The 22,488-nt window shown below is 40.9% G+C and overlaps 1 protein-coding gene across 1 annotated transcript in view; it reads right to left on the bottom strand.

Annotated features, from left to right (window-relative positions):
• The window catches only part of LOC124544550 (unconventional myosin-XV), an 88,299-nt gene that overhangs the window by 35,687 nt on the left and 30,124 nt on the right, over positions 1-22,488 (bottom strand). Inside the window, exons 2-22 of the mRNA XM_047123142.1 lie at positions 19,795-19,945; positions 13,298-13,548; positions 12,104-13,209; positions 11,868-12,031; positions 11,556-11,785; positions 10,940-11,158; positions 10,478-10,566; positions 9,240-9,378; positions 8,758-8,961; positions 7,973-8,102; positions 7,717-7,877; positions 7,550-7,640; positions 7,246-7,415; positions 6,627-6,805; positions 6,413-6,547; positions 6,045-6,238; positions 5,401-5,915; positions 3,096-5,287; positions 2,856-3,007; positions 2,555-2,789; positions 2,264-2,439 (exon numbers count right to left, since the gene is read on the bottom strand). Coding sequence (XP_046979098.1) covers positions 2,264-2,439; positions 2,555-2,789; positions 2,856-3,007; positions 3,096-5,287; positions 5,401-5,915; positions 6,045-6,238; positions 6,413-6,547; positions 6,627-6,805; positions 7,246-7,415; positions 7,550-7,640; positions 7,717-7,877; positions 7,973-8,102; positions 8,758-8,961; positions 9,240-9,378; positions 10,478-10,566; positions 10,940-11,158; positions 11,556-11,785; positions 11,868-12,031; positions 12,104-13,209; positions 13,298-13,548; positions 19,795-19,944 — 6,882 coding nt within the window. The 5' untranslated portion in view covers position 19,945. The remainder of the gene's footprint in view (positions 1-2,263; positions 2,440-2,554; positions 2,790-2,855; positions 3,008-3,095; positions 5,288-5,400; positions 5,916-6,044; positions 6,239-6,412; positions 6,548-6,626; positions 6,806-7,245; positions 7,416-7,549; positions 7,641-7,716; positions 7,878-7,972; positions 8,103-8,757; positions 8,962-9,239; positions 9,379-10,477; positions 10,567-10,939; positions 11,159-11,555; positions 11,786-11,867; positions 12,032-12,103; positions 13,210-13,297; positions 13,549-19,794; positions 19,946-22,488) is intronic.

Raw genomic sequence — 22,488 nt, 5'->3', positions numbered from 1 at the left:
TCAATATAGTTAAGAAACTCGGATAATTTTAGAAGTTGCAAATTTGATGTTGTAAATAATCGAATTCTATAGTATATTTAGTATCAGTATTGCACCCGTGCGAATCCGGGGCGGATCCCTGGTTTTATTCAAAAACCTCTGAACGCGTTGCATCATCTGATATCAAATTAATGTTAAGAAATATCCATTAGTAGTTTTGTCAGTTTGGCAAGATATCTTAAATATATTAGATGATCTGAGCAAATATAACTATTCGCTAATACTCTGCTTTTTATTATGTAGTCTTGATTATATAAAAGTATCTAATCATATTAGACTTCAAAGATAGGCCCGATAACAATACGGGCGATCTGAGCAATTAGTCACGAGTGGCTGAGCACATATAGTTTTTAGGAAGAAAAGCGGTGAACGCGAGCGGTAATTGAGACTAGACGACGGTAGCGCTTTACCGAGAAGAAGTGAGAAGCATAATATGTACAGTCGGTGTAAGATAAGGGTCGTCACCTTAAGATCTATTTTCGTGTGCTCCGTATGAGTAATAATCTACTTTACTGATTGAGAATGCGCAACATATTGCGTTACAATGATTTGATGTTTAGATTCAAAAGGTACTAAGACTTTAAGAATTAATAAATCAATTAATTTGAAAACTGACGAAGGTTTTGTTACTCTGACTGTACTCAAACAGCTCATGTACCTCACGCGTTTGCAATGGATATACGTAGTGTAACGTAGATTGCCGAGTAGTACACAAATAAAATATTTCAACAAAAGATCGCTCTGGCTCCGAAGAGCACTATGTACGTTCTTAAAGTCTCTGATTAAGAAAGTCACTGGCATCACTGGTAATGATACTCTTTATCTTGATGTTAAGGCTAAGTGCTAGAAATTTAGGGCTCAATAGGCGCCACCCATTTTCCCGTTTTAAGGGTGAGTGAGTCAGTATAATTACAGACATAAATGACAAAACATGTTCGTTATTAAGATTGGTGGCGCATTTGTACCTGACGATAAAAGGTTTTTGTCAATCTAATTATGTTTTAAAACGCATTTGTGTAGAAACTATGATATTTAAATAAGCTACTGATATTAAAATAATCGATCAGGAATACTTTTCAAATAGGTATTCGTAAAAGTACTAGATTTTAAGAAGTTAATATGTGTCAATGTCACAATAAAATATACAAATAGAAAAGCCTGTGAGGTCAGGAATCAGGGACGATCCCGTAAGTCAAATTGAATAATATATTAGTCAACTCATGAGTTGGCAGGTTTTTGTCTTTCTTTTTGAAGTCTACAACTAAAGCACTGATATATTTAAGTATTTCGTAATTAATGTACACCGTAAGTACATCGAAACACAAATAAAGCGACCATAAAATTGTGAAACTTTTATCGTATCTTATTTTCTTACAAAACCCGTTTTCGTTGATATTAAAACAAAATAAAGTATTTTTTCGATATATAATAATAAGTATTGTAGACGTTACATATAATTTCTCTTAAAGTTCATATTGAGTCATAACGTGTTTGTAAAATTTGGGCTATAAAGTTCATTTGATTTTTTTTGTTGGCTGTGTGTGTCTGTGTGTGTCTAAATGTTTTTTGTGGTACGATGTCACAAGAAAGATTCAACCGATTGAGACGAGGCGCTACACGTAGAGTTCATCAAGCCTTAGACAAGATTTTTGAGTCAATTTATTTTGAATTTCACTTTGATTGATTTTTTTTTCCAATCTGATGTTTTTTTGTTGTTTTTGACTTTATTAACTTTTTCAACTTTTCAAATGGTTCGTGGTAAAACAAAAAAATACTAAACTTTAAGGAGAGAATATTACGAAAAAAAAAAAAATATTTTTAATTTATATATAATTAACTCAATTGGGTCTTCAGCTGAAAATGTATCTACCGCATTTCGGTACGCAGTAAGAGTTCCAAAAATTTCCAAAATAACGCTATCGTAGCTATAGTTGTATTATGTGAACTAAACAAAAAGTTAAGTATACGAGTACTTATATCTGATGCTTGTGGTTTTGTTAATAGTCTACAAAGAAAATTGGCATTCGTTTTTAAGTTATTATATGGTTTTAAAAATAGCACAAGTTTCAAAACAAGCCTGCCCAGCGGTGAGACATGTACGGGTTGATATCGTGTTGATATTGTCGTTCACTCCTCGCAACTTCAATCACTTCCATTTCGAACTTTTTAAAGGAACATATTAAAATAATTCCAACGAAGACACGTACTGAAATAATTCACGTACCTGCGAGTGTTGCAACACGAACTCTGCTATGAGCGCGTGCGCGTGGTGGGCGAGCGGCACGTGCAGCGTCAGCGGCGCGTCGCGGGCCGGCGACAGCTGCAGCGTGCCCGGCGTGGGCGCCGACGCGCGCAGCGAGCCCAGCGGCAGCGAGCGCCGCACCACCAGCCCTCCCGCGCCTGCGCACACACGCACACACACTCGTACACACCTCTCCGAATATCGACCACCTCTCGGTGTTACTCGATTAAATAAAAAATTGAAACATATTAATTTGGCCAAAATGATCGTTACCTTTGACTCCAACGGTGACGGCGGCGTGCGACACGGCCAACACGGCGCTCTCGCCGGGCGGCAGGCGCGCGGCGAAGAGGCGGGCGAAGTAGAAGGGCCACTCGCGCGCCATGTCCACGGCCTGGCGGCGCGGCGGGCGCCCCGAGCCGTGCGCGCGCAGCCACGCCGCGCCCGCGCGCCGCTCCGCCGCGCTCAGCCGCAGCGTCGCCACGCCGCTCGACACGTCGTGCACGATCTGCGGGCAGCCGCACTGTAGGCCGACGGTCGCCGGGCGCCGGGTGCGCGGGGAGGCGCGACTCACCTGCGCGTAGAGCAGCTCCAGTATGGCGGGCTCGTTGTACGTCTCCAGGGGCGTGAACACCTCCTTGCGGACGCGCAGCTTCCACGGCACGCGGGAGTATGTGAGGAACGCCCGATCGGAGGGCAGCAGGACCGCCGGCGCCGGCGCGTCACCTGAACGTACATGAGAAGAGAATTATAGTTCCGACGATACTCATCAACGTAGCGAAACTGTTGACTAGGCTAAACGTTTAATACGTACGTTCGATGTGCTCGGTTTTGTCCGTGGCGTGGGTCGAGACGGATTGTCGCCTCTCCGCTTCTAGCTTCCGATCTCTTTCTTTTTGCGCCATGTGCGTTTTAAACGTCGGTCGTTCGGTTCTCTTCAGTGTGTCGGCGTTGTCGGACGGAAACATGATGTCAGACCGCGGACTCTCCCTCGCTCGGCCCATGAGCATGTCACGAGAATTCTTTCTGCCGTCGTACCGCTCGAAGTCGTCGAACATACCGGAGGAGCGCTTGCGTTCGTAATTCTCTTCCATGTCGTTATCGTCTTTTCTCCTCTCTGCTCTCGTGGGATGTATTTCATATATTTCGGACGCGTCCCTGCCGGAATAATTATCACGCATATCCCGCCTGTTGTCCATTGTCGACTCGGAATCCCATTCGTCTCTTCCGACTCGGCCTTTGTCGTCCTCGTAGCTCATTCTGATATCAGAGTCCTCCCCCCAGTCGTCTTTCACTCTTCGATTCCGACGATCGGCGGTCAAGAAACGGGACGCCAAATCGTCGCCCTGGACGGATTCATCGTCCTCCTTTCGTCTCGAACTCCAGTTAGCCAGGAAGGCGTGTCGGTCGTCGGCCTCCCTGTTCTGATGCACGCCAAAGGTGTCCCGGTCCCGTCGTAGCTGGGCGAAGGTTGAGGAGGCGTCGGGAGCGGGCGGCGGCGGGGCGGGGTCGTCGGGGGGCGAGGGGGGTGCCACGGGCGGCGGTGGAGCAGGGCCGGGTGGCGCGGGCGGCAGGGGAGGCGGTGGCGCGTCCCAGCGGCCGGCGCCACCCAGTTGCCGCTCGAGCATCAGTTTCCGCGTGTCCTCCAGTTTGTTGATCGTCCGCGGAGTCTCCGCGGCCGACGACGTGCTCCGGACGGAGTGGTTGGCGGTGACACGTTCCAATCTTTGTCTCATTTCCGAGCTCAGTTTTAGTTTTCCTACGCTCCCGGGCGAGGGTCTCTGTGCACCGATTTCGAAACTCCGTCTCGCTGTCCTCTGGGTGGACTGGTCTCTGGGGGACGAGGAGTGGCCGTCCACTTCGAACTCCTCCCAGTCTATTCCGGGCGAGGCCTCCGAGCGCGAGCGCCCACGAGGCGGCTCGTGTTCGATGCCGTTAGCTTGTGCTTGTGGTGTGATTCTCCGTTGTATCTGTCGCATTTTAAACTTAGTAAAGTCTTGTGGTGTATCTTGTCCGACGGCGTCCTTGGGCGGTGGCCACCTCCATTTTCCTATTCTTACGGTTTTCGCCCGTCCGTAGGGATCCATAAAGGGCCGGGCCTCCGACGGGTCCATGGCGTGCAGCGGAGGTGGCATGGGTGGCGGGGGCGGAGGTGGCGCTCCCATGGAGGTACTTTCATTTGACTCGCGCCTTGATTTTACCGAATTTCTAGGAGGGGAATGTATTTGTGCGTGTACTACCGTTGACGATCTCACAGGCGACGTCGGTGCAGAATCAGTCGACTCGACCACTTGACCGGCTAGTAGAGTTTGTAGAGCTTGATTTTGAGCCAATAGCTGCTGCTGTATTTGAAGGTTCTGCGCCATCGCATTCTGAAGGAACGCTCGCTGCAGATTTTGATGGTAGGCGTTTATGTCTACAGTGCCCGGTGGAGGTAAATGTAATCCTAGTGCCGCTGCCAGCGCTTCAGGCGTCGCTGGCATAGCTGGCATCGAGGGCGGCAAAGATATAGCACCGAAGCTTAGTGCGGACGTGTTTGCGCCTGAAGTTCTCGGCGTCGCTCCACCTCCTTTTATGGCACCAGAGAGTCCCTCACCGTCTGTCAATCTCTTTAAGCTGTCGTTCATAAATATTGGATCAAAAAGATTCGTAATGTAGTCATCCATGGAGTCTACGTTAGATTCCTTTCTGCTCGTTTTGCCGCTCTCTTCCTGGCCGCCACCTTTGATGAGCGTCGTCATGCTGTCGATTCTGTTCAGAGTGTCTATCTGTTCGGTGTAGGAGCAGCTCAGCACGTCATCAATGAAGTCACGGTAATCTCTGCCCCCCTTTATGCTGGCGGCCAGTGAGCGCGCGTCAGACAGCTCGTCGATGTTGGGATCCAGGACGGGTGAAAACAAGTCGTCCAGGAACTGGTCCACGTCGGAGGCCTGGCTTGGGACGCGCACTCGCCGCACGTGGGACGCCAAGCTTGGAGCTTCCGATGTGTCGGACATTGCGGATGATCTGAGAATTACAAGAATAAATCGTTTAGTTTTATTTCGGTGAGATTGCCCCCAGTATCTTCAAATCAAATTACGGCGTAATTCTGATTTACATTAATACTATTAGATTCTTACCTCACTCCTCCAAATTCCGAGCTCTTTTCTATATAAGCCCTGCTGGACTGCGAGCCGGCAGGCGCCCGTTTGCCGGCGTACTGCGACTTGATGTATCGCGACTGCTGGCCGCGGCTGGCGCCGTACTCGGCCTCCATGCCCTTGCTGCTGGACACGCTGGGCGCGCCTCCGAGCCGCTCCACGGAATGGTAGCGGTCGTTCAGACGAGACTGTGACAGCCCTAGATCAGCGAACTTGTTGGGCTGAGGCGCAGGGTTATCGCCTAGGAGATTATCAAGCGACCTGCTGCGAACTTTATCGGATTGCTGCTCGAAGTAGCGCTCGTTCAAAGCCGATTCTCGAGAGAGTATGTCGTGCGATATCTTTCTGGAATATTCTGTGGTGATTTTGGGTAGAGTGCGGGGTTCGTCTCTTTCCATCTTCCAGTTGTACTCTGATATGTTTTCTTCGATAGAGTCTTGTAGCATGCGTTGGATGCTCGGCGAACGCGACTTAGGGGGTTCCGGCGGGGGCACCTAATAAATATTAAAAATTATATTTAAGATTGAATGCAGTAAAATTTCAGAACATTAATATATCATTTTATAGAAGCAAGATGAGAAAGTAAGATATCTTAGAGAAGTTGTATTTGGAGATTAGTTTACCTGCGGTCGGTCGTCGGCTGCGGGCGTGCGGGGTGGGGGTGCGCGAGGTGGCGGGGCAGGGGGACCCGATCGCGTAGCAGGAGCACCCGCACGCGAGGCGGGGGCCCGCAGGGCCTCACTACGGGGGGTCCACAGTGCAGGCCACGTCTCGACCTCGCCCACCGCGTCCAGTGCATACTCACAGCCGGCCCACTCTGATATGGACACAAATGTGCGATAAGTTTGTTTACAATTTGTTAGGCCCCTGGCATACATCAAATATCATACAGATAAGCATAGTTCTATATCGAAGGGTCATTCGAATGCTCGTTTAACTAAAATCGGAAGGTCAGTCGCGCAGCTGCCACCAGGGAATGTGCCGTACTGACCGGTGAGCTGTCCCTGGTGCTCGAGGCTGAGCGACCAGCCGGCGGCGCCGCGCGCCACGCCCGCGGCCGCCAGCGCGCCCGCCGCCGCGCGCTCGCACGTCGTCCACGGCTCCACGCACACCGTGTGCACGGACTCTGCGCACGAGACGATCATATTATTATACCACACCGATCCGTGTGCGTCAGTCAGCTGAGTATCAGATGCGCTACCGACCGTCATACAGGCGGAGCGGCAGCGCGGGGCGCGCGTGCTCGCGCTGCGCGCGCCACTCCAGCAGCGTGGGCGGGGCCCGGCGCGAGCCCGCGCTGCCCACTCCCCCCCCGCACAGCAGGCGCAGCAGGCGCGAGCGCTCCGCGCCCGTCGCCAGCTCCGATATCAGCCGCACGAGGTACCTGCCGAAATTAAAGCTGTACTCCGATCCGAAATTGTAGGAGGGCTACACCCTCCCTAATACAAACCCTACGGTTTGTATTTATATATTTATTTTTAGTCGTCATCGCATCACACGCGCAAAACACTAAACTGATTTAAGTATTTTATATATGTATTTATCAAATATAACTTCACAAATAAATCAATCCACAAGCGTAGCCGCACGTTACCCGTAGTATGCATAAAGCGTCCAGTTCGCTATCGTGCGGCCGATAGGCGTTTCTCAGCCCCGCTCGGAGCGGCATGGATAGGCGCATAAGCGTAGACTAGTGATCTTTGGTTAACAACACGACACGCACGTACTTCTAATACTTTTGTTTTACTTAAACCAACGATCCTAAAGAGGGCCATGTGCTAGACGCCCTTAATGTGTAAAGCATATGGTAAGCACGGCACGTACTTGTGCAGCGCGGGTCCGGGTTGGAAGGCGGCGAGGCAGTGAGCCAGCAGACGCAGTACGCGCGGGGCGGCGGGGGAGTCGCCAGCCGCCTGGTTGACCAGCTGCACCAGGATCTCGTCACGCAGCCCGCGCGAGCACAGCCCTCGGGACGCGATGTAGTCAGCCAGCACCTGTGACGCGTCCATTATAGATATAGGCTATAGTAAGGGTCGGTGGTAATACTGATATCACGCATATCAGTATTACCACCGAGCCTTATACTGCCGAGATTTACACTGAAGTCAATAATTTATTTAAATCATACCTTCTGCCTCGCTTCATTCCCAGCGGCAGACTCGTCGCACCATCTTAGTATGAGTTTGAATATTGCCACGGCGTCGTTAAAATCTTGGTCCCTGAAATGAATATAGAGATATAACATAACTGATATTAATATAACTACATAATTATACATATATTTCTGACAAATACCTAACGGCCGCTTTCGATAAGAATGGTTTAGTGATGGGATGTTTCTTCGGACTGAGTTGCCCGCCGTCCGCGAAGTACACGGAGCTGAACTTGGAGAACGCGAATTGCTGTAAGTCAGGCAGCTGGATTCGCTCCTCTTCCGCGAAAACGTCACTCGAAACCTGAAAAAACATGTTACGCGTAATGTTAGGAAGAGTTAAAATTGCACCAAAACATCTGTAAAACATATGTGTTATTAATGGACAAGGAGTCTCACTTTTGTGATGTTCTTGTCCGTATGCGGAGGCTGCCACTCGTCGATCTTCGACAAGATAAACGCTAGTTCGGCGGGCACCTCCAGCACCTGCATGCTCTCAGCTTTGGCCTTCTGCTCCGCTGCACGACGTCTGAAATTAAATAAGGTATACAATAATCGCGTGTTGAAAAAAATATTTCATTGTTTATCTCGTCAATTTAAATTTATGTTTATCTACACTAATATTATAAAGAGGAAAACTTTGTTTGTTTGGTTGTAATGAATAGGCTTAAAAACTACTGGACCGATTTTAAAAATTCTTTCACCATTCGAAAGCTAAATTAATCCCGCATAACATAGGCTAAATTTTATTTTGAAAAAAAAAATAGGGTTCCGTAAGATATTTTGGGTTTTTCGGACAAAAAAGGAAAAAATCTACCAAAAAAGTTGATTTTTTGCGTATGATGCCTAAACTATAAAAGATAGAACTATAAAATGTTCTAACTCCGGTTCTTAGAGGGCATAATGGCCTCCGACCCTAAGAACCTCATCAGATTCGTGGCTGATGTTGGTCTGGCTGAGGTGTTGTGATCACGAATTTGAGGTTTATCACAATAGATCCAAGCGCCGGTTGCAGTAATTCTTCAAATGTAACCGTGCCTCAGCAGTAGGGATATTAGAAGACTGATTATGAACCGTTATCTACGCGGGCGAAGCCGCGGGCGACCGCTAGTACAAAATAAAATTAGAAGGATTAAACAAGCAACAAGTTCCATGATATGTGTGACTAAAGGAGCGCCACTCACTTGGCGGCGGCCTGCACGGCCTCGAGGCGGCGGCGCGTGTGGTCGCGCAGCGCCCGCGCGCGCGCCCGCGCCCGGCGGCCGCGCACCAGCGCCTGCGCGCGCACCACGCCGCGCCGCACCGTCACGAAGCGCCGACGCTCGCGCGCGCCCTTCCACCACGACTGGATACGAACGGCCGACTCGCGCATTTGCTCGTAATGTTTCCTGCATTAGCGACAAAGTGACGACAATTATAATTTTTTATCGCTGAATTAAATGTTTGTTTAGATTGCGTCTCCGTCTTTTATCGTACTTTGAGTTGTTTTCAGATTTTAAATGTTTTCCGTTGGAGGTACATATTATACTTCGAAATAAAAAAGAAACAGTACTTTTGTATCAAATAATCAGGGAAGGATAAGTCTCGTCAAAACGATTAGCACTAGCAAAAATATAAATATCGAAATAATCTATACGTATGATTGCATGAATGTCGCAAGTAATACCGAGTGAGGTATCCCCTGATGCGCGCCTGCAACAGTGTGGCCGCGTCACGTAGCTTGTCCGCGCGCGCACGTTCCAGCGCGCGATGTAACGCTTCGCGCACGAACACTCGCGCGGCTCCCAGCTGGAAGTCTGCGCCCACTATAATGGATAAAAATTAGAAGATTATAAAAAAAACGCGGGATTATAAAGATATACTAATTCGAAATTCGTTCGGTACACACAACAGTTAACGCAAAAACGCTTACTTAATATCATGGCCTTGCAACTGTAGCTGTACTTCTTTAAACTTTTCCATTTCATTTTCTTAGTCACTTTCAACGTGTCAGTTCGACTATCCGTTTATGACTGAACCTTAATTTTAAGATAACTATATTGATAAATTATTTGATAGACGATTAATTTAGTCGATATACTAATTGTTCGGGCAATTAAGCTAAACTATCGTGAATTCTGAATATCAAATAACGGTGATGCGATTACACATCTTTCTTCTTCGTCGTTTCTCATTTACGTTAATTGCTCCATTGGCCGTGTGATAAGTTAGCGTCTGCAGATACCAAGGTTCGAATCCCACGAAACAGTACAAGTATTGCATTTCTGTCAAGATATCCTCAGGTGAAATTGGGAAGTTGACTATTTTATAATGTCATTCTTTGGAAAGTATATCAAAACTGTTGCATGTTCAAAAAAAAACCAAAAGACCGCCCAACTCAATCATAATCGTTTGAATAAACAAACGCTGAATTAGGTAGATGATGACCGAAACTTTTTAGAAAAATTAACCTTTCAACCTCTTGTTGGACAACTTTGGGAAGACAGTTCGGAGAACATCGTCATCATCATATTAAATTAAATGATACAGGTTATTTATAAATATTGTCAAACCTTCTTTTTTTACTTTTTTTAGTAGATTTAATATAGTGAAATACAAAGGTGGTATTCATAAACGTCCTTCAAAACGTAAAAAAGAATTATAGTATATTATACATTATATAATTAAGTTCAAAAAGCAACCAGCTAATAATGTATATATTTTGATCTATATTATCATAATACTTTTAAATTGAAATATACAATAACTGTAAGTTAATAATTGCTATCAATTTAACACATAGTGTCATAACAGTTTTTAAGCAAACCCTTACTATGATAAGCAGACATACTGGAATTCAGACTACCCACATTGAAACCGTAGTATTTTTTTAATATAAAAAACAAGATATATGATAAAACATACCTGCCCCAGTCGGCGGCATTTCAGCGAGTATGGAGTTACAGATTTCTCTATATGGCGTCGAGCGAGCCGGCATCGACTTCAAAAGGTACCTGAAATAAATGAACATTACTGTAATATTATGCATTATTACGTTGCTTCACTGATAAAGCCTGGACGTATATTACTTAATGTGCACATTGGCACGATGTTACGTAAATTGAAAGAACGTGTCAAGAAAAATTGGCTTTAATTAGTCTATTTTTAAGATTTTAACAGGAATTCTTGATATCAATTTTGCAATATCTCAATTGAATAAAACTTGAAGTATTCTCAGTAATCTATTTACTTGTTGGGTAAGGATCTTTATTGTTACGGTTAACTAATTCTACTTATATAATCATTTTATATTTTGAATTTGTATATATTTTTTCATTTATCAATTAAATTATTTCTATCTACACTAACTTTATTCTTCAAACTCACCTGTATCTATCAACGAAGGCTTGGAATGGTATTCGTATCGGATACCCCATCTGCCTGATCTTGATAGTGTCCAGCATACCGGTGTACCTCAACTGGGCCAGCACACACGGCATGTCGAACTTCATGGGCGACTTGTCAGTATTGGGCTTGATGCAGCGCACGAACCAGGGGTTGCATCGGGACATAGATTCCAGCAGTTGGTGTAGGCTGTCCGAGAACCTATCATATGGAATACGAGGTTAAACTTAACTTCAATTTTATTTTGTTCCTTTTTTTATAAACTGGTATTAAACTCAAACTCAAATAACTTTATTCAATATAGAAGCATTACACTTTCTTATTGATGGTCAATTGAAACACTACCACCGGTTCGGAAAAGAAAATACCCTCACCTGAGAAGAACCGGCGAAAGAAACTCAGCGGGTTTTTCTTTTTTTGTTTGTCACATAAATAAACAATTTAATATGAGATGAAATAGCCAGAGGGCGATCGTTTCGAAGTTGGGTATAGTAGGAACTTGAAGTATTTCGCAATATTAGAGCCATTCGACATAAGTAAAAGATACGTAATATATCGCAATGTTACTAATCTTCAATAAGATACAAAATTGTCGTACCTTGCTGCAACGGTTGGAGTTCTCGGCTTCATGGTCACAAAGCGTCCATTAGCGCCTCGAGGCAGGGTCTTATTGGCATCGTGTTGAGCCCGAAGTTGCGACGACATTTCCGCTACCAGAGGAACTTCGCTGCTGCACAAGAGTTCTAACACATCGGCTCGTAGCGCATCCCGGTTCTTATCCAGGAAACCATCGACATTGTACCAGACTTGGCCGGCGTAGTGTTTTATCTATAAAAAATACATATAATTATAATTGACTTAATCAAATTTACCTTTTTAAAGTATAAATAAATATCTATAAATGTCTTACCCCAAATTCATTAGCTCCTAACCTCGGCCTAGAATACAGCTCATTAAGAGCATGATTGTAATGGCACTTTTCTAGAAACGAGGCGTCGGATGCTCGCGGGAAGTTGCTTTCATCGTCTAATAGGTGTAAGATACCAACCGGTTTCTTGCTGAGCAGTTGAATAACTAAAATAAACAATTTAATTTATTATACGTTTATAAAATATACATAAACCTTTAGTTTTGAATAATTAATACCTGGTGAGTTATCGTTCCACGTAAGATTGGACCATTCCAATCTTTCCTTTTGGTATTCCTGCTGTTCCAGCTTAAATATGTGCTTATTAAAATAATGCTGCAGCGTTTCGTTAGCGAAGTTTATACAAAGTTGCTCGAATGAATTCTCTTCCAAGTCTTCGAAACCGAAGATATCGAGGAGAGATATTCGTTGAGCGTCGTGTAATCCAGCGCGATGGACTATCGAGTTTATTCGAAAGACAAGCCAACTAAACAATGATGAATACAGTGCCTTGGCGAACGCATCTCTGGCATCTAATGCCTGATCAATGGGGAGCGGAGATCGCATTCGTTCCGCACGGGCCGCTGTCACCCTTGTCGTGAGGGCTCGCGCTAGCTCTTCCGCAGGCACTTTAAGTAAGTGTGCCGCCCAGCGCACTTCAGCACCTCCACCTAATTGAACACCTTCCTGTCCGTGCCTTAACTGTCTTCTATGGAAATAAACGTTGCCTAAATGGAGAACTGCGGCTAAAACTTTAATTATATCCTCTCTCTCCGAATCTCCAATTCCTAAAACTTGCATCGCTCCACACAACGCGGACCAATCGGCTCCGGCGCCGGCACCGCCAGAATCGCCGCCCTGATTTAAATAGAAATAATGTTCGGCTGTCAATAAGCCTCTCGACCGTCGCTGCTCCTCGTCTAATCCCGCTAGCAGTTCGTAGAAAACGTGGTAGTTCCGTTCACCAGGTGACTGCGTAACGATTCGAGATTTTTCTAGCAAATAATGTGCTACTCTAGCGCCGGCCAAAGCGCCATCTTTGAAATATAGTTCTAATAATTTACCAAATCGACTAGAGTTATGATTTTTTGGCGTTCTCGCATTGCCAAAAGCTTCAAGCAAAGGCGCCGCTTCAAGAATCTGCTCGGAGACTGGAGCTCTACCGGGCGGTGCTGGGGCTACAGCTGCCAGGAATTGGACAGCTAACTTAGTAGATTCAGTTTTTCCAGCGCCCGATTCACCAGAAATTAGAATAGCTTGCGGGTGAGGTAGAGATGCACGCGCGGCTGCTGCGATTGCGAAAAGGTGTGGTGGGAGATCTCCTAACGCTTCGGCTGCGTGGTACCTGCGAGTTAAGTTGAGTTAAGTATTAATTTATAGTTCTTACCTTTTTGCAATGACATTTATAAACGGGAGACAAGTATATTGTTTACCTTCTAGCTGTTTGCAATCCATACAACGAATCAACAGGCCTATAGGGATTGACAGCTACTAGTATGGACCCCGCATATGTGTATATAAGGCCTTGCTCGTATCTTAATTTAAGGTTCCAAAGAAGCGCCGCCTCGTGCAGATCATGGAGGCGAGTCATGTCTTCAACGCCGGTGGGTCCGAGCTCCTCCCGTGGCCATACTGGGTCGCCCTCTTCCTCGCCGTTCCCCATTTGCAGAGCAAACGTTTGGGGCTGTGAAACGTATATTGATAAGTTAACAAAACATTTTTATAAAATAAGAAAGATAAATCTTTTTGCATAAATTCGTGAAAGTATCTTACACAATTTTGTAAATGAGATTCGAATAAAAAATTAATTACAAAAATGTTATACTATCCAAATACAGTTTAATTTAACAGCATAATAGCTGTGTGTATCGTAATACCTACTGACTTAGTTGAAGAAATAACGAAACTTCAGCGGCACGAAACTGCAGCCAGATGGAAAATTATTACCGACAACATGCCCACACATGACATAACGTAATGACTGCCACGCGGCTACCGCACAATCGTATCAATCCATCAAGCTCGCTGCTAAAGCACAATTCGCTTTCGAGACTATTCTAATTTCCCATTCCATAGCTCGTGAATTTTTTAATTATTTTATTTGAGACGAAAAGAAAAAAATATGTACGTTCATACTACACGAACATAAAAATGTGTAAAATTATACACGTTTACACAGCGAAGTAAGTCAGGCGAATCAACATGCAACGCTAAGTGGTTCATTATCTATACTGTTAAGCGACCCAAACAGTAATGAACCACTATAGTCCAGTCCAGCGGTCGGCAACCCGTGGCCCGCGGGCCGCATGCGGCCCGCGAATATCTTCCTTGCGGCCCGTGAATGTTTTGTAAAAATGTTGACAAATATATTGAACATACAAAATACAGCATCTCAAATGCAACCTCAGACATCACACTAAAATTTGAGTAAAGTCGGTTTCCTATTTAGGTCGTTTGTAGTTTTCAATTTCTTTATTTTTCTTTTACTTTTTTTTTTGCTCAAACATATAAACATAATTTAAGTATTATGTGTACGAATTAAACTCTGTATCTTTTAACAATTTTCAATAGCATTTTTCTTTTATCTATAGAATATGGCTAATTAACACTAATTGTGTATAGGTATATTGGGCTTCTAAGGTTAATATCATGACTGCGGCCCGCCTATACTTTATTTTGCCACCTTGTGGCCCTTGCCTACCAAAAGGTTGCCGACAGCTGGTCTAGTCCAATCGAATAGGGAATAAAGATAAACAGATTTTACGTATTCCATGCAACTTGATAATAGCTCAATTAAATTTTGCACTAAAATTAAAATCAAAAATATACTTTATCCAAGTAGGTTTTAACAAGCACTTTTGAATCGTCATTTAACAACTATATTAAGTGAAGCTAGGAACGTTTCGGAAAGTAGATTCTACCTAATATAACTATTTATATTATCTTAGATTTTACTTTTGATAACAGGTTTGTTTACGTTGAAAAATATTTCTTTGCATAGATCCATAGTGAATGTCAGAGATTATTCAAGCTCTCGCCCAATGATTTGGAAAAATTCAATGTGTTTTTACTCAGATTTTATCCCCTTGAGAAGGAAATAGACTATTCGTTCTGTAACGAAACTCATGTCAGAGACCCTTTTGACACCAAATATTATTTATATAGCTTTCATATAAAGTTAAAAGGCTTAAATAAACAAAAGCCTTGCAAATATCTCCAAAAAATAAGTGATTAATACTCTTTATGAAAAAAAACTGTCAATTAGATAACCTATAGAAATCTGTCCATTAAATAATAGCTAATTAAATAAAGAAAGAATAGTAATACGCCACATATAATGTAAAAAACGCAAAAATCGTAAACCAAAAAAAAAAAATAACAAAAAAAAGTACACTACTTCATTTATAAAAAAAAAAAAAATAAAATAAAAAAGAGATTTAATAAGCAATGATAGTAATCGTGTCCTAAATAGGTGTGTGTTTAATGACATTATTCCATATGAGTTGTCGTTGGGTGGTTTTGCATAATACCCTTGAGAACCAGTTTGAAACAGTTATAAGTACAGTTATCTTAATAGTTTTAATTGTCAGAGTGAATGACATTAGATTTTTTTATGTATACTAATATTTCAAAGCAAAAGAGTATTATTTAAATTTATTTTTATTATTTTTTAGAATATTTTTATCTCTTTTTTTAAGGTGCTAAGTCATTGAATAAAACTAGGTTTAGTTACATTACATAAAAAAGTCTATTCTGCACCTAAAGATACTTCATTGTTATTATGTATTATTAATAATATGGGTAATAAACAATAAAAACAGCAAATAATCTTAGTAGGTAATGGACAGACAGACAGTCTGGAAACGAAATAGTTTTTCATTATTATCACCTATGTATTTAATATTAAGTAATGTTTTAATACATTAGACAAACGTTTTGAAATTGATTTATGAATATTTGTGGTAACTTTAAAATTATCGTTAACTCTCGTTATCACACGTCGAGTAAAAGATTCGTGTTTCTTTGTACTTTCTTTAATGACATTTTTTTATCACCTTGTTACTTTCACTTGTATCAAATAAATTAAAAAAAAAGAAGATAAAATCTAATTTAAAGCGATGTGATTACAAAAACAACATACATTCGAAACGAGAACGTTCATGCACAGATCCTTCAATAACGACACAGATTTTTGTCTGTGTTTTTTCGTCGTGTCTTTCATAGTTGATTTTTTCTTCAGAATTGGTATTATTGCTTCCGTCCTCTTCTGCCTTCGAACTTCACAAGGCAAGTCGTATAGATAGGGAAGAGGTTCGAATACCCAGGATGAGGGAGAGTCGTCCGTTGTTGGAGCAAAGCGAACACGCATCTACTTATATAGTAGTACAACGCAACTTAGATGTAGCATCGGCAAATAAAACCGATTACTTCCGATTTATACAATCAATAGATAGATAGAAATAGCTCCCTATAGCGCCATTCGACGATATTCGTCGCTATAGATTCGCGCGCAAGTTAGCCTTCAAAATCGAAATCGAGTCGAAATCAAGTACATGTAAATCGACGTGTCAAATTGACCAATATATTAGGTCATATGATATTACAAGTTATTACGTTTGTGTAAAGACCATATTCACATAAGAAATAAATATTGATAATTCAGGACAGCGTATTCAATTCGGATGTGATCGGTTTTACGAAATTCGCCGATGCCACATCTAAGTTGTGTCGTACTATACCAATGTTCAATTACTCGATTTGATTTGCTTTCAATTAAATTAGATAAAACATTTCTATCGCTTCTATTTTCTCTCGTTTCGCTATCAACTGTTTTTTCCCGTAATAGCTTGATGATTTGTGTCAATTTCTTTTCGTCATTATTAAGTCATTATATGTGTCATTTCTCTTGCGACGCTTAATCGTATTAATTAATATTAATTGCATTTCACTTGTCACATGGGTTTAATAACTAGGCACGGATTAGTAAAATCGTTTTACACAAATTGTTCGCTAGTCACTGTATTCGGCTCGCGGGTAACTGATCCACATGCTCGCTAGATGAAATGTCCGACAACTGTTATAGTGCTCAGGATAACGGCACCAACTATCCTGTCCTGGGGTCTAAGTGTTACGCAAAGTTATACACAATAAAAAACAACTACTTAAAAACTAGACAAAGAATTTTTATGACCAATTCAAAAAGTAATGTATTGTATGTCCAAGTTAATATATGTCATTTTCTAATTATTTTAACACGCTTTTATTAACATCTCTTGTAATTATGTATGTAAGAAAATCTTGGAATCTTAATTTGACCCACTTCACGGTTTTCAAATAAAATACATGATTAGCTAAGAAACGTCATTAAAATTCCAATATGATGATCGATATCCAATGGAAGGGTTCGCTGTCAGGAATACGAAAAAATAGCTTAAATTTATGTCGTTTTTTTTAACTATTATTTGTGGGCAAAACGCTTCATTTTTAATTTTGTAGTGCGTGCTGAAACCGTGTTTTATTTATTTAAACTGCTTTATTTATTTTCTGTTGGAGAGAAAAAATATTTAAAAGGAAAGTTTGTTATTGCTAATATGGTTTATTTACATGTGCAATGTTGTGCGAAATCGACACTAGAACATCATAAGCACGAGGAATTTGAAAAAAGTCGCGACAGGCTGTCAGGCGCGTTGAGTATGTCGGAGTTAGCTCTTTATCGGCATTCCTACGCACGGCCTTGCGTTACGCGCCCGAACGCTTGCGCTCGAGACGCACACACAGCGCGTTTAAACGGTAACAGTTTTGAACATGTGTGCTAACTTTAGTTTCGATATTATACCATCACATAATTATATCATCACATACCAAAGTAATTTTAGACGTTGAAGAGTATATATTATATTGTTTGTTTAAAAATACAGTCGCATTGAGAACCTCCTCCTTTTTTGAAGTCGGATAAATGCAACAAAATGCAATCTTGAATATTACACAAGCAATTAAATAATTAGGAAGACACAAGCAAGTAAAAAGGTTGATTCGAAGCTAGCTTTTAGTCAATGTTACTGATTAGAACATTATCGCATTAACGATCTTTAAGCAAAATTATATTAGATTTAAATTCTTACAGAAGTAAACATACGTTTATTTAATCCTATCAAAAATATTATACCTACATTGAATTTCTCAAGAAATAGCACAGTAATTTGAAATAAATCTACTATTTCAATATTTCTAGAAAAATCATATAGCTATACTTCTTTATAGTATAGGTAGCCGGACGAGCAAATTGACCAACTTATGGTAGTGACCACCACTGATATGGTGGCGCTGTAAGAAATGCGCCATTAACCTTGGGAAATAAGATGTTTATTCCTTGTGCTTGAGTTACACTGACTTACTCACCCTTCAAATAGGAACTAAACAATACTGAGTATTGCAGATGACTGGATGGTACCTACCCAACAGGCTCGCCTAAAGCCTTACCACAAATGGTTAATTACAAAGCTTACTAGTATTACGATCCGATGCTCAATGCTAAATTTCGTATATTTTTTTAAATACGAGACATTGAAAAGATTTAGCTTCAACCTTGCTCTTTCAGAATGTCAGAAGTGTATTTATTGATTTTTTATAAAAGACAATTTAAAAATGATCTCATTTTAGTCGTAGTATAGTATAGGACACACGACGAAGCCGCGGACAGAAACCAGTTGCATAATATTTATTTATTGAAATGAATTACGAAATTAATTTCTTGGTGGTAGGGCTTTGTGCATGCCCGTCTGGGTAGGTACCACCCACCACCATCAGTTATTCTACCGCCAAATAACAGTAATCAGTATTGTTGTGTTCCGGTTTGAAGGGTGAGTGAGCCAGTGTAACTAAAGGTACAAGAGACATAACATCTTAGTTCTCAAGGATGGTGGCACATTGACGATGTAAGAAATAGTTAATATTTCTTACAGCGTCATTGTCTATGGGTGATGGTGACCATTTACCATCAGGTGGCCCATATGCTCGTCCGCCAACCTATACCATAAAAAAACAGTGTACATTAAATGTAAACACGTGTATATAACAGATTATAGAATACCGTACGAGGTTCTAAAACAAACCGCCTAAACCACGAGAGCTGTCATAAAAAAAAGTATATACACAGATACAAAAGCAATACTTGGACTAGCCTTAATATGATAAGTACGCCATTGAAATGATACATGTTGACTTACGAGTCACGTACCTACTTTAGATCATTCGTTTTCTTTTACTTAAAGAAGATGTTAACACATTCATGAATACATATTACATAAGCTATACATACTTGTGTTTATATTTGATCGCTCGGTGTTACCGAACGATAATTATTTATCGTTTATATTCTATAGTATTTCGACATGACAGTCAACGCGGTGCATTGTGAAAGATACAAGTAGATCTGATTTTGTATTACGCTTGGAATACTTATATATATATATATATATATATATATATATATTAAGCTAAACCAATTGTTTCTGGAATAAACCCGTCGTACGCGACAAATAAAATAGTCTTGCCACCATCCCTTCGATTTGCACTGACAACCAATGAAACAGAGTATTATAGAAAAAAATATTAGGTTACGAAATCGGAAAAATAGATTAAACCTATAGTAATATTTAATGATATAATCTATATTAATATTGTAAATATGAAAGTAACTCTGTCTGTCTGTCTGTCGCTCCACGACTAAGCAAATTAACCGAATTTGATGCAATTTGGTTAGAAGCAAACTTGAACTTCAAGGATGAACATAGGCTACGTTTTTTGCCTGACACATGACAACCAATCCCTTAAAACGCGAGCGCAGCCGCGGGCGTAGTAAAAACATTATTCTGATTTTCTTTTTTAATGTTGCTGCAGTGTTACATAACAATGTTCCCACATTTCTCACCTGCCCATTGACCACGGCGCTGACCAGCAGCACGCGTGCTGCGCGGTGGACTTCGATCAGCTCGCCGGGCAGAGGTGCGGGGGCGCCGGCTGGTTGGAACCACACCGAAGCGCCCTCCGACCACTCCACGAGCCCCCCGGAGCCCGCCATGCTGTAAAGATAAAAAAAAACAAGTTAGAGAGAGTTAAAGGTTAGCGGAAATTAATTTATATTTATTGCATTTGGTCACGAAACATGCTTAGTCGTTTAACGTTTATCGTAATCGCTTTTGACGATGTGATTAAGTAACTCTCGAATATATTTTAATTTAGTCATATATGTATCCAGTAAGTCATAAGTCGTATTTTTATACGAATTTGTAGCTGTGACCTATAATTAGGATTCAAATTAAGTGACGTAAAACCGGTATGGTAGCGAACTTTAAATGTCTTGCATTAATGATGTCGACAGCGTGACTGTTGAACCTGACCCGACCTCTTACACCGATTTTATTAATATTTGACACCCGGAATGAATGTGTTTGTGAAACATTTGATTTTAGTCTAGGTCATATACTCAACATTTGGTCAGACAAAAAAAAATTTACTTAATCATCATCCTCCTGCACTTATCCCAATTTTATTTGGGGTCGGCTCAGCGAGTCTTCTCCTTCCATACTTCTCTGTCAGACGTCATCTCACAAGTAACATTATTTCTAGCCATATCGTCTTTCACACAATCCATCCATCGTTTCCTTGGTCGTCCTCTACCTCTAAAACCATCCACATCCATGCTCGAGGCCATCCTCACAATATGTTCCTCATTTCTCCGCATTACATGCCCATGCCATGATAGCCGCCTTCCACATAACTTCATAAAATAATTTACTTAATATGATATTATAATTATGTATGAAGGATACATAATAATTTAATGGTATGGTAAACAAAAGCAATGGTGCCCACAATACTGTTACAAATGTTAATCATTGCTTTCATTGCTGACGATATGCTCTTGTGCCTGTCATTACACTGGCTCACTCAGATATCAAACCAAAACACGGCAATATCAAGTATTGCTGCTTTGCGGCGATTTTATAACTTTATAACTCATAAACTACGCAAGGATTGTAATTCGCTTTTCATCAATAAACATAATGATGCAAGACGGAGGTTTATTTATATAGTACACGCATTCAAATAGAGAAATGACAATAATTTAACATTGCCTAGCCGTAAAAAACAGTCTTTCTTTAAATGTTTATTTGTCGATTTAAAAGTTGCATATAGACCCTAATTGTACTAGTCTTAAGTACGGACGAATAGCTTGTATTTACTAAAATTATTTCCACTTTAATTTTACATCCAAAAGTCTAGAGTCTATTGAATATTGAGCTCTCGACAAATGATACCGCGTCAATTTGCCGTCAAATAAAAATAAACAACTTATTTGGCTTTTATCCTGTTATGGTTGGAAAGAGAATGTATATACCTATATTATTAAATTAAATACTTGTTACAATTATTTTTATTAGAACACTTTCTATTAAATTACTCATTTTATTAAATGATTTCTAATTCGTCACTGTAGAACGCGCATGGGCATAAAATTATTGAGTTTCTTGGCAGATTTCTCGTTGGAGCGGACATTCCGAACATGAAAATTCCGATATTAAAATATTTCGATTTATTACCCGTACCTACCTAATTATAGGCGTTGAGAATACGATTCATTTGTTTAGTGTTTAGAAATCAGGTATTTGGAAACATGTTATAGTATTCAGAAAATTATCGATCGATTCATTAATAATTTCGAATTAAAAAAATATTGTGTGCTATATTAAAAATTGACTTATTTAAATGATATTTAGTTGGCTTTAACATATTTCTTTACAGTCGTTGAGATAGAAGTTTACGGAAGGCTAAATTAATTTCTAGAGATTCTATAGATGTCACTAAGATTAGTCGCTTGTATTATTTCGTGATGTGCACATAAAATGTCTTTTTCAGTCTGAGGCCAGTGAATAGTTTATACAAATAGGTATATAAATAATGTGCATAGCACGTGGTGACGTGCGAATTCTTTTGATAACAGGTCTGGGTAATGGTGTGCTGGAAGAGACCAAAGGCTGTCAAGAAGAGATCGCTGTTTAAGCAATAATGTTATTTTTGTGTTCATAATTTTTTTATTTATCTCTACTTTACGGCAAAGGTAAGGCTGATGGGCAAATAAGCTGTCTGTAATATCTGTTATAACCATTTCTTACACTAATATTGAGTATTCCTGCTTGATTACCCACCCAGGCGGGCTTGCACAAAGCCCACCACTGAAGGTATTTCTATACGATATCTTCATTCAGTGGAGTACAATAATGTATATTTAATTGTATATTATATATTATTATAATAGTAAATTCAAAAATCAAAAACACTTTAATAGTTTTTCTATACCTACAATCTTTTAACAGAAGCATTTCGATTTTGGTTTTTATAACGATAATAATTAAACAATTACGTTCATTAAATCGGCTTCATTCGAGAATGACTCTCGTAGAATAGTCTATATAAATTAAATGGCTTAACAAAACATATACTAGTTTTGGTTTAGTTATAAATAATGATGTCAGAGTTTATTTGCACAGAAATAATATACTATTTTTGAACTTGATTGCACAAATGTAAAGTTGTGTTTACGTCGTGGAGCATACGTCGAAAA

This window comes from Vanessa cardui, chromosome 5 (assembly GCF_905220365.1).
Source record: "Vanessa cardui chromosome 5, ilVanCard2.1, whole genome shotgun sequence".
NCBI lineage: Eukaryota > Metazoa > Arthropoda > Insecta > Lepidoptera > Nymphalidae > Vanessa > Vanessa cardui.
This window is presented reverse-complemented; position numbering and strand designations above follow the sequence as displayed.